The 19,469-nt window shown below is 36.2% G+C and overlaps 2 protein-coding genes across 3 annotated transcripts; both read right to left on the reverse strand.

Annotated features, from left to right (window-relative positions):
- Positions 1 to 1,326: 1,326 nt before the first annotated feature.
- Positions 1,327 to 7,280, reverse strand: LOC144446645 (transmembrane protein 230-like). 2 transcript variants are annotated; one of them, XM_078136457.1, is made up of 4 exons: positions 7,205 to 7,280; positions 6,044 to 6,155; positions 5,165 to 5,287; positions 1,327 to 3,648 (listed from the first exon to the last, which is right to left on the reverse strand). In XM_078136457.1, the coding sequence occupies exons 2-4, from the start codon at positions 6,137 to 6,139 to the stop codon at positions 3,508 to 3,510; spliced, it is 360 nt and encodes a 119-aa protein (XP_077992583.1). In that variant the 5' UTR covers positions 6,140 to 6,155; positions 7,205 to 7,280; the 3' UTR covers positions 1,327 to 3,507. The 2 variants fall into 2 exon arrangements, with proteins under 2 accessions (XP_077992583.1, XP_077992582.1); XM_078136456.1 differs by having other exon boundaries at positions 6,044 to 6,159.
- Positions 7,281 to 11,151: 3,871 nt separating this feature from the next.
- On the reverse strand, positions 11,152 to 17,879 carry LOC144446326 (rhodopsin, GQ-coupled-like). The gene is made up of 3 exons (XM_078136073.1): positions 17,572 to 17,879; positions 13,504 to 13,637; positions 11,152 to 12,077 (listed from the first exon to the last, which is right to left on the reverse strand). The coding sequence occupies exons 1-3, from the start codon at positions 17,877 to 17,879 to the stop codon at positions 11,152 to 11,154; spliced, it is 1,368 nt and encodes a 455-aa protein (XP_077992199.1).
- Positions 17,880 to 19,469: the final 1,590 nt, after the last annotated feature.

Below are 19,469 nucleotides of genomic sequence, written 5' to 3' on the forward strand. Positions count from 1 at the left end.
GTCCTCCCCAAAACTGAAGTTTCTTTTGACAGCTTTCTCATCTCTATGAGTCTCATCAGACTCTATACCACTCACAGTATGCTACCATATATTTAAAACAACAAATCATTCATTCATCTTTGAATTTGTGGTATTTTTTGTCTGGTACTTTCTCCTTAGGTCTTTTTCCCAATGAAAAACCATTTGCCAATAGTTATAGCTAAATTCTGTAGAATCATTTGATCCCTGTAAGGCTAATAATTACTATAGCAATCATGTCAGATACTTGATGTAGAAGTGTTCTCACAACACATGTGAATGTAACACAATATCATAACAATTATACAACACTCTGATTGTATCTGGGATGGAGAGACTGAGAAAACATTTGAAATATTGCACAGAATTTACACAGCACTTTGTAGAAGCACAGTATTTTGTGTATTGTTAACTACTGTATAAATGGATAAATGGGTACCTGGTAGGTCATAATTGTTATGCAACATATTTCACTGAAAGTGCTAAATGGCAGTTAAGTATATTGCTCCCTAGGTAAATGAGAAAGTATTCCCTAGACAAACAAGAAAAAAACTCCCTAGGTAAACGAGAAAATCTGATGGTACAATTATACGAATTTAGGTCTGTGTGTTAGAATGATAATAGATAGTATTTATATTTTGAATTTTTGATGCTTTCATGCCAGAAACCTTTCTATGACCTGGGCTTTCTAATATTCCTGAAAAACATGTTATGGTCTATGCTGTGATGAGTAAATATAACAAATCACAGAATATATATACATATGTATATATATATATAATACTAAACAATATCTGTATTTGATAGGAAAGTAAAACGTCCATTTGATATTCCACCATTGTTGAAGAATTGGAATGAAATTTGATTTCTTACCATAATAAATTATTATTTAACATGTTACGACAATGTAAAGATCTCAATTTGAAGTGGGCAATTTGATTCCTGTAAATATTGTATTTCAGTGGTGTTCTTTCAGTAATTTACCAGTGTAGGTCATAAAGCCATTCTCATAATCAATGAGTCTTAATTGGGTGACTTTATCATTTTTTTTTTCACTTACGTCATATTACATCTAGGGAGAGATATGTTTTCAGAAAAAAATTATCTGAAAACTGTGTGAAAAGTGTCTCACTTATACAATGAATGGATTACACCTATTACAAGCATATCAATAGTTTTGTTTACATTGGCACCAAAAATATCACAAATTCTACCTCACACTGACACCCTATAAATGTAAACATACACATAAATAAATCAATAGAAGTTTTAATAAGAAAGGATTTGTAATATAATTCTCATGATTGCCACATAAATGAAGATTTATATAAATTTATCTACAATAATCCCTTTGAATTTCATAAAAATCTACATCAGTATGATAGTTTTGTATAAATCCTAATACAGGTATGAATATTGGAAAAGATACATAAATCACCCATTGTTGTCTCCGGAACAATAAATTTAAATATTATATTTTTGTCAAACATAATCTGTACATTTACAGTCAACCCAGGATTTCAAGTCTTCTTACATGCACTACAAAGTCAACAAAAATCATTTAGAATTCTCCCTGCCTGAAATAATAATATTTTGTCTAGAGCTAGGTTGTCAAACCAAAGGAAAACACATATATAAGGTAAGAAGTCAGCAATTCAAAATTTGAACCTGTTTTACATGTATTTCTCAAACAAGTTTTCAACATTAGTGAGATTTCATTGTTTGGCATCTTGACTATTTGTACAAGGAATTATGTCTTTCTTATTTGAGTATCTTTATATTTGATATATATTGCACTTTCCTGTTTAGGTATTTTCGCCTTCCATGTTTTTTTGTTGCAAGGCATCATCTTGCCATTAGAAAAGGATAACCGACAGTGGAGAGCACACTATAATAGGGAGTGGGGTGTAACTAGACGGTAAGATATGTTGTGTTGTTCAGCCCTACCATCAGGCTTCTTTGCTGGCTGATAGCATGACTCAATGTCGTATCTTACAAACTAGGGTGTAACTAGACTGTAAGATATGTCGTGTTGTTCAGCCTTACCAGGCTTCTTTACTGGCTGATAGCATGACACAATATTGTCTCTTACTGACTCGAGTGTAACTAGACGGTAAGATATGTTGTGTTGTTCAGCCCTACCATCAGGCTTCTTTGCTGGCTGATAGCGTGACTCAATGTCAACTCTTACAAACTAGGGTGTAACTAGACTGTAAGATACAATGTATGTCGCGTTGTTCAGCCCTATCAGGCTTTTTACTGGCTGATAGCGTGGCACGAATGTCATATCTTACAGACTACAGTGTAACTAGACTGTAAGATAGGTCGTGTTGTTCAGCCCTATCAGGCTTTTTACTGGCTGATAGCGTGGCACGAATGTCGTATCTTACAGACTAGGGTGTAACTATACTGTAAGATATGTCGTGTTGTTCAGCCTTATCAGGCTTCTTGAGTGCTAGCTGATAGCATGACTCAATGTCGTATCTTACACACTAGGGTGTAACAAACACTAAAATATTACTTTTTTTCATGCCACTTGTGATTTTGGGATAGATATTCACGACATTTGTGAATAAACATTATAATTACAAAAATTCAGGATTTTACCTCACAGTGAAAAAAATTGGATGATTTATTTACTGCCAATACTATGTTTATCAAATTTCACTTTCAATTTTTGATGATGTTGGACATTGAATACCTATAAAAACACATTTGAAATACTTCACTTATTTACAATTAACTATTTACATTCCTCACCATTTTAAGTCAACAAAATATTAATAAATCATACAACAGTGCCTGCCAGCCAGAACTAAAACACTGGAAACCACTCCCAAACATTGGTTATTCCTGTATGTTTAAGTAAATCTAACGCCAGTTAGTTTCAGTTATCTTACATGCTTGGTTCTCCATGAAACATACGATATGAAGTATTTTGTCAACGTCTGATATATGTTCATAGGAATACCTCGTCTACTGTATGTATACCATGCTACGTGTGATTGATTCAGTCATCAAAGTCTATCATATTCATATGAATACCTCAGTATCCTATGCATGTATAGCAGGTAATACTAGTATATAGAGTGTATGGTTGATTCAGGTGTCAAAGTCTATCATATTCATATGAATACCCCATGTACATGTATGTATACAAAAATGTAACAGGCAATACTAGTATATAGAGTGTGTGGTTGATTCAGTTGGCAAAGTCGATCACATCATATGAATATCCCCTGTACATGTATGTATAGCAGGTAATACTTGTATATGGAGTGTATGGCTGAGTCAGTCATCAAAGTCTGTCACATTCATATGAATACCTCAGTATCCTATGCATGTATGGCAGGTAATACTAGTATATGGAGTGTATGGCTGATTCAGTCATCAAAGTCTATCATATTCATATGAATATCCCCTGTACATGTATATGTATGTATACAAAAATGTAACAGGCAATACTAGTATCTGGAGTGTGTGGTTGATTCAGTCATCAAAGTCTGGGATATCTTCATAAGAATACCCTCTGTATCCTTTGTATGCATAGCAGGCTAATCTGATATGATAGAATCCTGGTATAAATAAGAGTGTACCAATTATCAGCAGCGGCCAAGTTCTGTCTGAATACTGTAAAGTAAAGATATTAAGTGGATATTAAAAAGTATGTACACATCAGAGTGAGATCATTACCCTCATATACAAAATGTAATGTATCTCAACTCAGGGATTTAGGTAAGGGCCAGAGCGAGATCATTATCCTCATACAATGTATATCAATGCAGGGATGTAGGTAAGGGCCAGAGTGAGATCATTATCCTCATACAATGTATATCAATGCAGGGATGTAGGTAAGGGTCAGAGTGAGATCATTATCCTCATACAATGTATATCAATGCAGGGATGTAGGTAAGGGCCAGGGTGAGATCATTATCCTCATACAATGTATATCAATGCAGGGATGTAGGTAAGGGCCAGAGTGAGATCATTATCCTCATACAATGTATATCAATGCAGGGATGTAGGTAAGGGCCAGAGTGAGATCATTATCCTGATATAATGTATATCAATGCAGGGATGTAGGTAAGGGCCAGAGTGAGATCATTATCCTCATACAATGTATATCAATGCAGGGATGTAGGTAACGGCCAGAGTGAGATCATTATCCTCATATAATGTATTTCAATGCAGGGATATAGTATAGGTAAAGGCCCGTAGCTGGGAAAAACTACCGACTACTTTTTCAAAATGTCTTTGTTTCAACCAGTATATTTCCATCGGTGGGCAGATTCATGGGTCTTGTTCATAGATATTAGAGAGATTTATATACACATTAGAACGCATATGCATAAGGGAGCATTATCCCTGCAGGTGTATGCATAATGATGCGTATAAAGTTGTGTTTAATTACGGATTGAGAACACAAACGTGAAAGACAGTTGAATGTGCATGCGTGCGTTGACATCTTCTGTCAAGCTCCCACCCAGATCGAAGGCAACAACTTAACTTCGTTTTCTAAAAATTGTCGGTAGTTTTTGCCATTTTTCCCAGAACTACCAAAACGAAATCCGAACAAGTAGTTTACGGTGATGCTTCCGAACTTTGCCATGAAATATATGACATTTAATAGCAGAACAATGTCAAAAACTTAACAAGTATTTACAGTTACGTGTAGACCGCTATTTTAACATAGGACCGTCTGATACAGAACATGTGGGTTGCTTCGAATCATGTGACTATGATGCTACACGTATTAGTACATGTGTAAATACGTGCATCTAAACCTCTCTACTACCACATACTTTTCACTGGTTACTTTTGAAATCAACTACATTCCTGTAAGGTACACATCAACATCATGGTATTCAAGATATGTGTCATTGGAAAGTGCTTCATTAACTGGACAAGACACAGCAGTTTTGAAGGAAAAGGAACAAAATGGTACCGATGATGAGGAACGTATATTTAATTTTTTCAAATTTTAATATTCAAAATTAACAAAATATGACACTATCTTGCAAAAATACAACTTACTTTGAGTACAAAAGATTACATGATGTGGATGTGGATGTAAATAAGGACACCTTTAGGACCAATGTTTTATGGCCATGATTGTACACTAGAGGACACAACACACAACACTTACCTTTGCATCAATATAACCAGATAACAACATTGATCCAATAACAATGAGAAGACTTCCCAACAAGAACAGGAATAGAGCCAGTGCTATTGCCTTCACTGGTACTTTAATAGGAGGTTTTCTGAACTGTAACAATAGAAAGAAACAAACTGTTATTTCTTCAAACTCATAAGATGTTACAATCTTTAGCTTGGTAGTGTGTGACAGTAAGTCCATGTGGATGTCACTGCTTTATACTATCGATTGCGTTGACCAGTCCCGTTTGAGGGAACTAGATACATTGTGATAACTGTGGTCTTCAGAACATTATTTTGCGTAAATTTCATCAGTGGGATCTGTAAGTGGGGTTTCAAAGATATCGGCACTGCGGGAAATCAAAACACTTCTCTGTACCATAACAAAGCGTCATTGATACTGTTTCAACTTCCATGTTTTGACTGTCGCACTATGACAGTGATGAACACATTAGCGGCTTTCACAGTCATTCATGTTTCAACTAGCACTTGAAAACATCTACAAATCTGTTTGAAATTACTAAACTATTGCTGAATAATTATTTCAGGCAATCAAACTTCTTGGTTTTCACGTTAAACAGAAATTCCAGAAATCAAAAGACTTTTTACGGTTTGTTTGGTCGTCCCGACTATAGTATAAATGATGATACTTGAACGCACACGTCAACCAATTTCTTCCGACTTGGATGATAAACCGACTGCCAAAGCAAGGTGTTACACTTTACATGTAATATTGCAGACATTATTTGTGGGAAGCCAGTTTCTTATCTAACTAAATTGTTCTTGAGGAACATAAAATGTGTATGATTTGCAGTTGTTCGGCGATCCCCCATTGTAGTGTACTGTTTGTGCATGTCACTGTATGTACCTGGAGTTCTGTATAACCATCCTGCATCTTCATGTTAGGGTCTCCCATCTTCTGGTACTTAACACTTCGGTCCTTTGCATTCTTGGTTGGCATCATGAGAACTCACTGAATTCTGTCTTTTAGAAATAAAGACAAAGTTGTCAAGTAGAAATGATTACATCTACATATACATTTGTAGCTTGAAGTGTATTGTGCAGACAAGTGTTAGGGCTGCAGCAGACTGGACTTAATAAGTAACATTGTACGACATCAATGTCAAAATATTCAGAATTCATTTTTTAAAAATAGATTTGAATTATCATAGGAAATGGTTGAGTCATAGACCCTCCACCCTGGGTGGAGGGTCTATGGTTGAGTATAGTCATGAAATTATTCTTTGAAAAAACAGTGAATTGCCTCAGTCAGAAAATGTAACCATCCACTAACAACATATTTACACGGTCTTGTTATTCATTTGCCTATTTATGTTGTTGCTTTTCAAAGCCACCAGGAAATTATTAGTACATCGTAATTCAATACTATTGAGTGTTCTTGTGTATGCATATGCTGTTGTTTATTGTTCATGGTTGGTGTTATCACAGTTTCCATATCTCGAGAACAGTGCTTTAAATTAAGTTAACAATTACATAATGATAAAGTCTAAACTGTGCCACAACGCTGTGCTAGGTTGCTTCTGCGAATGTTAATGTCCTCAGTAGCTACACACAATGAATAGTGCGGTAAGTCCAGTACAGTCACAACATGGCTGTATTAGCGAGATCTCCCTAATACATCCATGGTCACAGGATCGAAGGGAACGACGAATTTATCCCGTGCCATGAGTATGTAGGGTTAGGAATTTTCAAATGAAAAGTTGCTTTGCCGCGAACTTCTCATAATGATCCATCTAAATCGAAGTTGAGGTTTGTCGACACCGAAGATCTTCACATGACTGAAAACTAAATGTCTACTCCCAGTTTGAGCTATCCCTAGTGCTAGGCCTGCCTGCATAATAGTAAACATTGATTTCGCGTTGACCAATGGCTCTGGTGTTGTTTCACTCACTCAGCTACGCACTGACGACATACGTCACAGTGTTTCATCTGTGTTATGAACTGAAATGTAACTAATTTTTTCACCAAATGTATCTCTAGATTAGCGACGAAGCTTTCAGTCACTCACCTAACGATATTCCGTAAAATACAGGTATTGAGGCGAAGATGGATAACGTCGACAGCTCAGCTTCACTCCTTCGATACACAACTTTAAGCTTATGAACTTTGACCGCTTCGTTCTACACATGCGTGAAGGTTAACGCGTGTGAAGCTACCATCATATTCATATTCATCTTCACTTTCAAAAGTTGACCTCAACGCTCAATGTGAATATGATGATAGCTTACACGTTCACCATCAGATTCAAAGTACTTCCGAATGGGTACGAACATACGTTCGGCATATCATATATCCTTCATTGGCAGGTTGAAATCATGTGATTGTAATTACTTTTCACTTGATTTGCGTGGATTTGCATGCTCTCTTGTTATTTTTGCCAGAGTATCCAATTTGCACCATGAATTATTGTCGTCATGGACCATTGTATTTCATAATCGATTGCATTGACCCTCCCCGATCAAGGGAATTACATACATCGTGATAATTGTGGTCTTGACAACACTATTTTGTGTAAATTTCACCAGTGTAAGTGTTAAGTAGGGTTTCAAAGATAGCGGCACTGCGGGAAATCAAAACACACCTAGCCAAGCCATATTTTATTACATTACTCATACAGGTTTATTGTACACCCAAATATTGATATTTCATTTTCAAAGATATGGGAAAGGCATCATATTCACATTGAGCGTAGAGGTCAACTTTTGAAAGTGAATATGAATATGAATATGAATATGAATATGAATATGATGATAGCTTCAAACTCGTAAAATGTATACCCGCTGCATGCTGTGCACATATAATGCTCATGGGGGGTGGGGGTGGGGTGGGGGGGGTTGTGGGGGGGGGGGGGTGATGTACTCATGTTTCAATGAGGGTTATAATTATTTGAGCGAATAGTTTACACATGCGAATAATGTTGCTACGAATGAGCGTACTATAAATATGTACAAATTCCAGGGACAGGTACTCACCTCAGTCACGGTATACACTCTGATCCGGGACTCTGATCCCTCCTTATCGTACTTCCATCATCCCCCTTAAATTTGACCGATAAGCTACATTATTTGATGTTAATATTTGTATTCATATCTTATTACCCGAAAAAATATTAAAACATTGCAAATCATAAGCTTAAAAGTAAACGACAAATAAATATCAGATTTAGACCCACACAAGTCAGAAAATAGCTATGCTACTCGCGTCTGAGCCTTTAGGAACCAAAAAATAATACAGGACTGAAATATGATATGAATAATTGAAATGAATATTAAAAGCTGTCGCCATAATAATAGAACTAGGCTACTAAAAGATAGCAAAGAAAAGATAATTAACTTTACAACTATGTAATATTTCAGTAAAGATATTGCAAAATTTCAACCTCTATGCTATTTCCACAAGTAAGAACAGTAAATAACAAATCCTAAAGAGTTCTTCACTCAAACGCTAATCATAATGTGTGTGTGCTCACACAAGCTTCAAAGGACAGCAGTTTATCCGATGACAATGGAATGATAAGTAACTCTGGACATCCAAAGATATATCACACTCATTATGATTAGAACAGTAAATACTCTAGATTCAATAATTTTACAGATACGTTCAATTTATTCATCAAATTCTTTATCTAAAGAAAGCCAGCCAGCCAGCCAGCCAGCCAGACAAAGAAAATATATGATTAATTTCACTTATTACATCACGTGTCTGGTTACAGATAAAAAAATCAACATCCTAAAATTAACATTATTATTAACACTTATAATAAAAAGGGAAAAACCAATTGAATCATTTTGTGACAAACAATTCTTTTGGATAAACTCCCATGATTTTTATTTGTCCTGCTAACTATGGACAAGCATGTGAAATCTATAAAATATGTATTACATTGTAGAGGGTGAAACAGATTGAAGATTACCTTTCGGTAGACGCCAAACCTAGTTCCGCCTTTTCACTAAGTAATCTAGACTGTCGACAGTCGTTCGTGCCCTTTTTGCTACGTTTCATCTTAAACAAAGTCGTCGCGTACCGATAGGAATTGCGAGTGCCGAAGACACGAACTGTGAGTGCCGAAGTCACGAATCTATAAGTGATCTAAACTTACTAACTTGAAAAGCTATATTACTTTAAGGTGCAACTGTTCAACATCCGCCTCAGAAAACATTAGTAGCGTATATCGTCAACCTTGAGATTTGACGCGACTGTGCACATGTCCCGCCAACGAATTATTGGCGTGAACATCCTTCACATTGAAATAGGTGCGACTCTTGAAACGCTCGTCTAAAAAGTTTGGCAAATATGATGGTTGATTATGATTCGATGTTAGTATTCCATGCATGGTTTCAACGAATGTATATATGCTTATCGCATACTACAACGTATTGATTCTGGGAACACGTAACAAGACTTCGATATGCCCATGCAGCTAGCTAGCTGCCCACCTCACAATTTTAATTTTACGTACTTTGACATTTAATAATGTACAAAATATAATTGTCAGAAAAAAATTGATATATTTAGTAGTGTTGTCACAACCGGGAATAAGATTTCCTAATGTTGCTGGGATAGTACAATACACCATACGCCATGTAGAACAATCTAATTATGTATTAATCAAGAGGGTAAAGTATACGCTGATCATAGGCCAGTTAAGATATACTGAGATGTGAATCAAATTTATCAATATTTATCAATATTTTATATTTAAATTGTATGATATATTTACAAGATGAAAATATATTAATTCATATATTCTTTGTTTCCAAACTGGTGAAATGGAAATAGACACCCGCCTTTACTGAATTCATCGTACGAGACTAGATTTTACTTTACACATCAGTTCACTCTAGATCAAGAGGACCGCCTCTCAGGATTTAATAGCAGCATTTTTGAAAATCGATCTTCCATAAAGGAGGTTGACGAGTCGATAGTTCCGGGATGTGACATTTTACATTCGCGGACTTATCTCTGTTAATAGCCAAAAAAAGCTCTTCAAGGGATTGTGTCAACTTAAGTCGAATTATTTACAAGTTCCGATTCCTAACTGGATACACCTTACTTTTTCCCCCAGGAAAGAACATTCATTAATCGGTCGACTAAGGATATCCTTTACAGTCTGTATGTAAGGTCATGGTATTTGAAGGGTGATTAGATATTTGTATATACAGTAGATGTTTTCAGTGCAACGAAACCACTTACCAATTAATGTTATTTTTCGTAACTGTCGTCACGTGATACCTGGAAAAGCTCCACATCCCCATGTAGAATTGATGAGGAATATCAAACTCTTAAAAATGTTTAAAACCGTATAAATGAACATGTATGGTTCTTTGGATAGCTTTGCACGACACGAATACATCAAATGATTTTGGATAATTTACACGCTTCGTGCTATTTTTGACATAACATTTAGTGTTTGAAAGTTACCAAGGCAGACATTGTCAGTTACATTACGTGTGGATATATTACCAGTTTGTTGAAAATAAATGACCCATCTCACACAAATTGGCCCTCAAGGAGTAGTCTAGATCCTGACGACTGTGTTTCGATTTACACTCCGTTATCTTCACACCACTGAGATGCCAGGCCAGCGGTCACTTCCTTGCCATCGCCCACTCGTCACTAGGGATTATCAGAGCGTACCTTCTGATGTTACATGTCTGCAGTCATACCATCGAGCCGTTAATTATGGACTTGCTGGTTTATCCCATCCCTGCTTCGACAGTAGCATGGCCGGCGAATCCTTAAACTCATTATCGATTGTCGCATACCCATAGACTTGAAGATGGACGAGCGAAAATTCAAACTATCAGTTAGGATAGCTGAGAATAGAGTAGTAGTAGCCTTAGTCCTTCAAGTCTGTCTATTGCAATATATTATCTTAATAGATTATCGACCATAAATAAGAGTAAAGTTTTTGAATGTATTGCCGACTTTCTAGTAACTGTGTTTATCTTTTCTTTATAAAGCCGATGTCTGTTGTGGATTAGTTTCTAAATCTACATCTACGTCTGCAGTTGGATTAACAATACCGGCATCACTCATATCTGTGACGTCAGAAACACTACTCATAAACGAACTCTGCGATGCTGAGGTCATGGTCGCCTTGTTAGTGGATCGTGCACGGGTCTCGCTCGTCCTGCTAGAGGATACAGTAGGCTTCTTTGCGGGAAAGAAACAAGAAAGACAGGGACATTGCTCACGAATCGCCTTTTTAAACTTGACGTGGGTTAGAGCATATACAACGGGGTTGTACGCACAGTAGGATTTGGCAATAACGACTGGCAGTGTTTGTATAGTTGGGGTGATATATTTTGGACCAAGCAAAAGACTAATGGCCGCCATAATGGCATAGGGTAGCCAAGAGATCATGAAACATATGACCACGATCATGCCAATCTTCGCCAACTTAAACTCAGCCTTAGCTTCTTTAGATGCTTTTAACATTGCTTCATGCGTTTTGTTGGAGGTAGACTGTTTGCCGACATTGTCTTGGATCTTGTCCAACTCTTTGCGGTGTTTTCGGAGCCTATATACCATATGTCCATAACATGAGATGATCCAGCCTACGGGTAGCAAAAATCCACCAATATACATTGCCATGACGTAAATGACATTTTCTCTTGAGTTGTCAACGTAATCAAATGTACAACTCGTTGCATAACCTTCAAGCATATACTGACCAACGCCAACCCATGGAAGTCCCGACCACAGTAACGCATACAACCATATGCACACTATAAACTTGAGAGAACGCCTCTTGGTGACGACCTGGTTGGCTCTCATTGGCTTACAAATCACATAATAACGATCATATGATATCATTGTAATTGAATATATAGATATAAATCCACAAAAACCACCTGCAAAACCATACAGCTCACATCCTAGAGAGAGAGAGAGAGAGAGAGAGAGAGAGAGAGAGAGAGAGAGAGAGAGAGAGAGAGAGAGAGAGAGAGAGAGAGAGAGAGAGAGAGAGAGAGAGAGAGAGAGAGAGGGAGGGAGAGAGAGAGAGAGCGACAGACAGAGGGAGAGAGAGAGAAATATATGGAGAGAGATTAAACCCAATTTACATGTCTACTGAATAAATCTGAAATGATACCATTGATATCATGCGTCAGAAATTATGCAAAAAGAATGCATTATATGACATGCACATCAACTGAGAATGAGCTAATCCCACCCAACAGGTGATCATAACACATCCCATCCATAAAACATGGCAGAGCACCCCTGTATATATGTATACAAATGAAAATTATATGGTTTCAACTCAACCCATCGAAAGGTTTGGATATTACTCACTAGCTTTCGCCCCATCATACCTTAGACGTTGGAAAGAAACGTGTATGGTTATATGGAGCACCATTGGGTTGGGTCCCCCTTGTTGTTATCAAGGCTTTGAGAGAAAGTGAATTTTCAGTAAAACTTGTTAATTTAAAATTAGTTATTTATATTCGGTACGTGAGACAGATACATATATTTGTCGCTTGCCCCCCCCCCTGCCCACATGATTTGCTTAACAGACAACAGGAACGCTGTCTTCATTTAATGATACTGTTTAACATATGAGAAGAATGTGGGTTTTTGAGTGATTTTTATGTAAACTTAAAATTCACAGATACAAACTTTCACTGGGTATATTTTCATCAGTTAACATTTAAAATGGATGATAAAATTAGACAGATAATGGCTTCAATCTGTACTTGAAAATTTCTTAACGATTTTGCGAATTCAACTGAAGCACGTCCACAAGACGGACCTTAAACCGTTACGTCATCACATATTTGTCACTGTGACATTATTGCGAAAACTGTCCTTGAATAAAATTATTGGTGACACTATTACAAAGAGTATTATGTCGATAAAAAGAAGCTAGAAGCAAATGAATTCGGGTTTTAGAATAAATAATATGCAAAATACTAATTTGAAATCGATCATGCTTTATCTTGAAGTGATATCTAATGTGGTTATGAAATGTATTTGGTTACTTGCATTTATTGTACAAAACCCGTTTGAATACATTTACTAATCCATCGTCGTAAAACACCAGACCTCTTTTCGGCACCGTCTGAGATGCATCGATGCCGTAAAGTGGCCTTTGGGTTTACACGACTGTGGCCCGGTAGTCATCAGTGTTATGATATTAAAGCAGCTTGGATGTTTGTAAATTTCCTTAAACAACCATCAATGCTGTTTTCTAGATTTCATTATTCTAAGATACCTCATAATAACATATTGCACTGGGATCGTACGACTATACCCAACGAGTAAAACTCGAGGTAGGGTAGTATTAACATTTTTGATACCTACCTAGTTTTCCAAACATCCAATATTCGTTAAAACTGGATGCAATGAAGGGTGGAAAGTTTGTAATGGACATCAGCCAATCAGATAACGCCAAGTTGACAATTAACATATTACCAGGTGTTCGCAAATACTTCGCTCTAGGGTACATACAAGAAAAAATGACCAGGTGATAAACTCTTGAAGATGAACACGATAAAACAAACGTTCTCATTGTTAGTGCAGATATCAATTTCTGGAGTGTAAATATTTTTACCCGAATTTGAAATAAATATCCGGAATATCATACTTGAAACAATATTCTTTATTTTGTGTTTTATTCATGAAATGTAACTTGATATACATTGTAACCAATCAAATATACATCCTAGCTCTCAAGGCGCAAAAATGTACTATTTAATAATTTACAAAATCATTGCAACAGTCGTCATATCACAGATGTCATGGGTTTCCTTTTTCTATGTTTCTTCGTTCATATATATTTCAAACTAATCGTATCTGTGATGTTATGACCTTAAGTTACAGTGTGTATCTAATGGATTAATATTTGGTTTCAGTTTATAGTATCAAGATGGATAATTCCTAGTTTTATCTTCTCTCACAGTGAGATGGCTCTTGTAGGGTATAACGCGTGTCACTTTTATAGCCTTAACAAAACATTGGCAATGTACTTTTATGTCCTCGATCTCTACAATTTCCAATTAACTTATGTATTTCCAATGCTATGGAAGGACTATCCTTCCTCAACCCAGGTCCCTTAATATGAAGGTCTAAGTTCTTTATGTATTTCCAAGGCTATGGGGTCGACTGTCCATCCTTTCCGTAAGAACTAAGTTTCCTATGTATTTCCAAAGCTATGGAAGGACTCTCCTTCCTTTCCCCTTACATTTGTAATATGAAGGTCTAAGTTCCTTCTGTATTTCCAGGGCTATGAAAGGACTTTTCACTATTTATTGTATTTCTTTACTTCAGGCCATCAAGATGTTCCATACAAAATATAAAAAATATACACATACAAATACACAAATGAAAGACAAAGAAAGTATGCTTCCGAGTCAATGCAGATTCGAATTATTACTCTCTAGAATACGTCTGTTAAATGTATACAGCAGCTTTCGGCGCAGCGATGTAAAATTCAAAATATTTCTGGTTACACAGATATTATTAATGCTGACCTCTTAGGTCAAGAACTAACCGAATTGTGTTATTATATGCCATTTTATGCATCATCCTATTACTATAGTTACACCAAACAGTTTACACATTGTATAAAAAAAAACTCAAAAAGTGTACATTTCACCGGTTTGAAACGGTTTCCAAAATATAGGGTAAATATACATACATTTAGCTTTAGTAGCGTGGAAAAGAATGTCATGCTGCTCTCCACACTGTTCACAAACCTTGATCAATTTCCTTAAAGTTTTGACTGAAGGACAAATCTAAACTAAGTCATCCGCATAAAATAGGTGGTTGGTAATTTTGCCAGCCATATGAAACCTTACTCCTGCTCACTGGAGCTTTTTACTCAGTCCGTCAACATATACAGCAAATAACTTGGGCGAAATGATGCGAATCGAACCCCATTAATAACACTAAAAGGGACCGATTCCGCTAAAGCCCAAATAATTGACTCCGTACGATACCAAAATAGTAATATTCTAACTGTATTAAAATAAAGGAAATTTTCTATTGATCAGTTTTCTAAACATGGTGCAGTGGTTCACCCTATCAGATGCTTTCGTAGATCCATACAACAGGAACAAACTGGCGAATTATGTCTCTTATAAAAGTCAATTATCTCTTTTAGCAAAAAGATACAAATCACTTGTCTCAATACTCTGCCCAGTGCGAGATACAAATTTCGAGCAACTTTGATGCCGCCATAACTGTAGCAAAAGGCCTGTAATTATCAACTAACGTAAGATCTTTAGATTTCAACTTATTTGTCTTTCATAACAGGTACAATTGTTGCATGCATAAAGCTATCCGGAAGGTACCCATGGACGAAAAAGGAACATGACTTATGTATTTCAAAGACCTCTCCTTCCTTTCCCCTTCATAAGAAGGTCTAAGTTCCTTCTGTATTTCTAAGGCAATACACGGACTGTCCTTCCTTTCTCCTTAATAGGAAAGTCTAAGTTCCTTCTGAATTTCTAAGGCTATGAAAGGACTGTCCTTCCTCTCCCCTTCATAGGAAGGTCTAAGTTCCAAGGCTTTCCAAATAATAAACTGCTTATGTATTTCCAAAGCTATGAAAGGACTGTCCTTCCTTTGCCCTTAATAAAAGGTCTGTCTGTGCTTTGAAAATTTTCATTAATCATAGAGATATATTGTCGTCTGGCATCTGATCAAGACGCTTTGCAGTATGACCAGCTGACTGTAATGCACGAATGAATAGCGGCAGTGCTCAACAATCCAAACCATTTTATCGATACGATTATGTGTTCATAAACAATCCGTGACAAATTGCGCCCACCCCTTCTCAAACCCCGAACACTGCATGAGGCATGTGAAAACTGACATGTGATAGTTATTCACGACTCGTGGTTCTTCAGCGGATTCGAAGTATGAGTAAGAAGTAATTACTGGTATATCTTCTAGATAATTAGAAAATAAACACGTCCATTATATATCGATATTAACCATAAACGGTACAAAAAAATGTTAGGCAGTGATCTTTCAGTGTCATTCCAATGAGTCAACAGTTTTTTCCTTATTGAATGTGTACACAAATGATGTAAGGGGTGGGATCGATAGTTCAATGTAGGATAAAAAAAACTAAATTCCTTTATTTAGGGGTGGGGGTTGAGCCGTTTTAGTTCTCATCCTACAAAATCAATTTTACTTTCTATTGAATTTGTTTTGCACCCCAAAATAAAATATTTCGAAAAAAATTTCAAATCGAGAAATGGAATAAGGTTCGCCCATAGTAAATGCGTGACACTGATTACATGGAGTGAAAGAGGTCAAAATCCATGACATCTGTTTTCGACAGTTGTTGTTGTTGTTGTTGTTGTTGTTGTTGTTGTTGTTGTTGTTGTTGTTGTTGATGTCAGTCAGTTTCTTAACTACACAATGGCCTTGCATTTATAGCATTTCTTTTACTTACTGATTTGACATGATTGTGATGTATGAAACAATTATCAGTTTTGGCCAATTTTAGTTAGAAGGGGGTGGGACTGGGAGGTCAGAGGTCCGAGGTCCTACTAAAAGAATTGATTTTTTTAAATCCTACATTGAACTATTGATCTCGTCCCTAATTCAGTTCACAGTGTGTACAATATAGCAAGTGTGCCTAGAAAAATATTTTCCAACATATGTCCAAATGCAGTTAGTGCATCTTGTAGTTTGTTTTTCGCTTGATTATGTTTCCAAGTTTTCACCGGGGAGAAATGTTGAGTTTAGAAAAATCATGGTGTCAAAGTGAATGTTTTGTTTCTTTTAGTTTAGTTTTGTAGTAATCAGTGCCATAGACCTTGGGAAAGTATTAACAACTTGAGCCAGTGGAGGAAATTTATTTATTTTTTGCCAGATATTAACCATGGCACATAGCTTCTGTTGAAATTAAATTGTAATAACATGAGATGTGTTGTAGTTATTGCTTGTGAAGTGATTAAACACAACAAATACGTACACTATTTAATATAAGGTAGATGTAACTGGTCACTCTGAAAGAAGGTTTAGGCTTGTGGCACTTGCATTTGCATTTTAACAAAGTGACAATTCAAGTATAGCTATATTGCATTTTGCTGTGCTTGTTTTTCATACTTCACCAGAAAGGGCGCCCCTCTTATTAAATATTTAATTTTGAAAAGCAACAAAGCAAAAAGGGTGTTGTTAGTGCACATGTCTCATGCAGTGTTCGGGGTTTCAGAAAGGGTGGACGCAATTTGTCATGGATTATAAACGGTTGAATTCTTTTTAAGAAATGTAATTTGTCTGGGCCTCCTGTCAGTGTATGTCATTGATTTTTTTACTTTAGGAACAGAGACAGGCCTCATAACTAGCATAGGAAGTTTTGAATTCTCACAAATAAGGAATAAATATACATTTATGACGTAAATGTCTACTCACTTGGTAAAAACGAAAAGGACAATAGCGTTTCCAAAGAAACCGATAGATCCAGAGATGATGAGTACCACAGCGATGATGTAATGAACCTGTCGAGGTGCGAACTGTGGTCTGTCTGTGGGTGGAATGATTGATGTATTAGTGTTGTTGCAACAATCCGTCATATTTGTTGTATTCAACAATGATGTGGCAATCTCTGTCATTTCTTGAGTGGTTAATTCAAACATCTCTGACGTTGCTGGTATCATCTCTGTGGTCATTGTAATCAGAGCCTCTTCCGTCGTACCATTCAAGATTTCCATTGTCGACATGGTCACCAACTAAAATTCGATGGACAGAAAAAAAACACGATTTTGACGAATACAGTATGGATATAAGGGTGGTGTTTGTATTGTTTTGGAATGTAGCTATATTGAATATTTGATTTTGAAATAACATTATGCAACACACATTTATAGCTAACTATTTGGATAATATCCACATTGACACGCATCCAAGGAATGTGCCTTTCCCAATTTTTATCCCCATTTGATCCCAATCTGAGAGATGTTAAAAGATTTGACCGTGGAGTGATCTAGATGTGATAAGACATACACATTTCACAAGGTTCACTGAATACAGTACATGATGAATTTCTCCACTGACAACTATGTAGGTCTAGATATCTTCAGTTCCCACGTATGCCACTAGCATTTCATTGAAATTCAAAATGAACCGATCTCAGTCACGTTTCAAATATAACTGTGTGGGCAATGGTTCTCCATGGTAGCTTAAAGCATTGAAACAACATAAAATCGCCACCAGTTGCTGTAATATTACCTCCTTTGGGAGTGTCCAATAGCTAAGGGGGGGGGGGTAAAATGAAATTCTCGAAGTTTAAACATCTGCTTTTGATGCGAAAATCTAGTTTGAAATGGTTGAAAAACGTGGACGATAAATTAATATGTGGCGTTGTATTCTAAAAGTAAGGCTATGTCTGATGGTGTCAGCCTTTACTTTGTCTAGAGATAGATATACATTATAATACTGGATGTTTGTATCCAGAAGTCAATTTGTAAACGATATACAAGAACTGTCAGGGTTAAAAAGCGTCCATTTTGCAGTTTATCAAAAAATGAGAGATTTTGAACACTAATAGATGTTATAAATCTTAATCGTAGAGTGAAGTAGATGTGATCTACATTTTCACAAGGTTCATTGAATACAGTACAGGATGAATTTCTCCACTGACAACTATGTAGGCCTAGGTGTCTTTAGTTCTCACGTATACAACCAGTCTTTCATTGAAGTTTGAATTGAACCGATCTGAAATTCTCGAAGTATTAAACATCTGCTTTTGATGCGAAAATTTACTTTGAAAAGGTTGGAAAACGTAGACTATAAATTAATCAGTGGCGTCGTATTCTAAAGTAAGTCTATGTCAAATGGTGTCAGTCTTTACTTTGTCTAGAGATAGATATAAACACAATGCTGGATAAGCGCCCATTTGCCGTTTATCAAAAATGCGATTTTGAACTCTAATTTTCCTTAAAGAGCACATTAGTACTACTTGATTAGACGAGCGGAAGTAATATATTAAGTATTTCCTTTGCACGTGACGTGAATTAATATTGTTCCAAAATTAGATAAAAACGAGACATTTTCAACTACATAGAGTACATTACGTGTAACACAGAAGTGCACATCGTATTTCCGTAATGATAGTCACTCTTCTGGACAGTACATATCCATCCAAACAGAGTCCATGCCTTCAACAAATACTGGTCCAGTATTCGTTTGCAAAGCTGAGAAATATTTCATAATTTAGTAGCTTGGCTGTTTTTCATAACATACATTTATTTAGTAAACCAAATATACGAATGCTAGCATTTATTAAGTTACAACTCAAGTATTATTTAGCA

This window comes from Glandiceps talaboti, chromosome 15 (genome assembly GCF_964340395.1).
Source record: "Glandiceps talaboti chromosome 15, keGlaTala1.1, whole genome shotgun sequence".
Lineage (NCBI taxonomy): Eukaryota > Metazoa > Hemichordata > Enteropneusta > Spengelidae > Glandiceps > Glandiceps talaboti.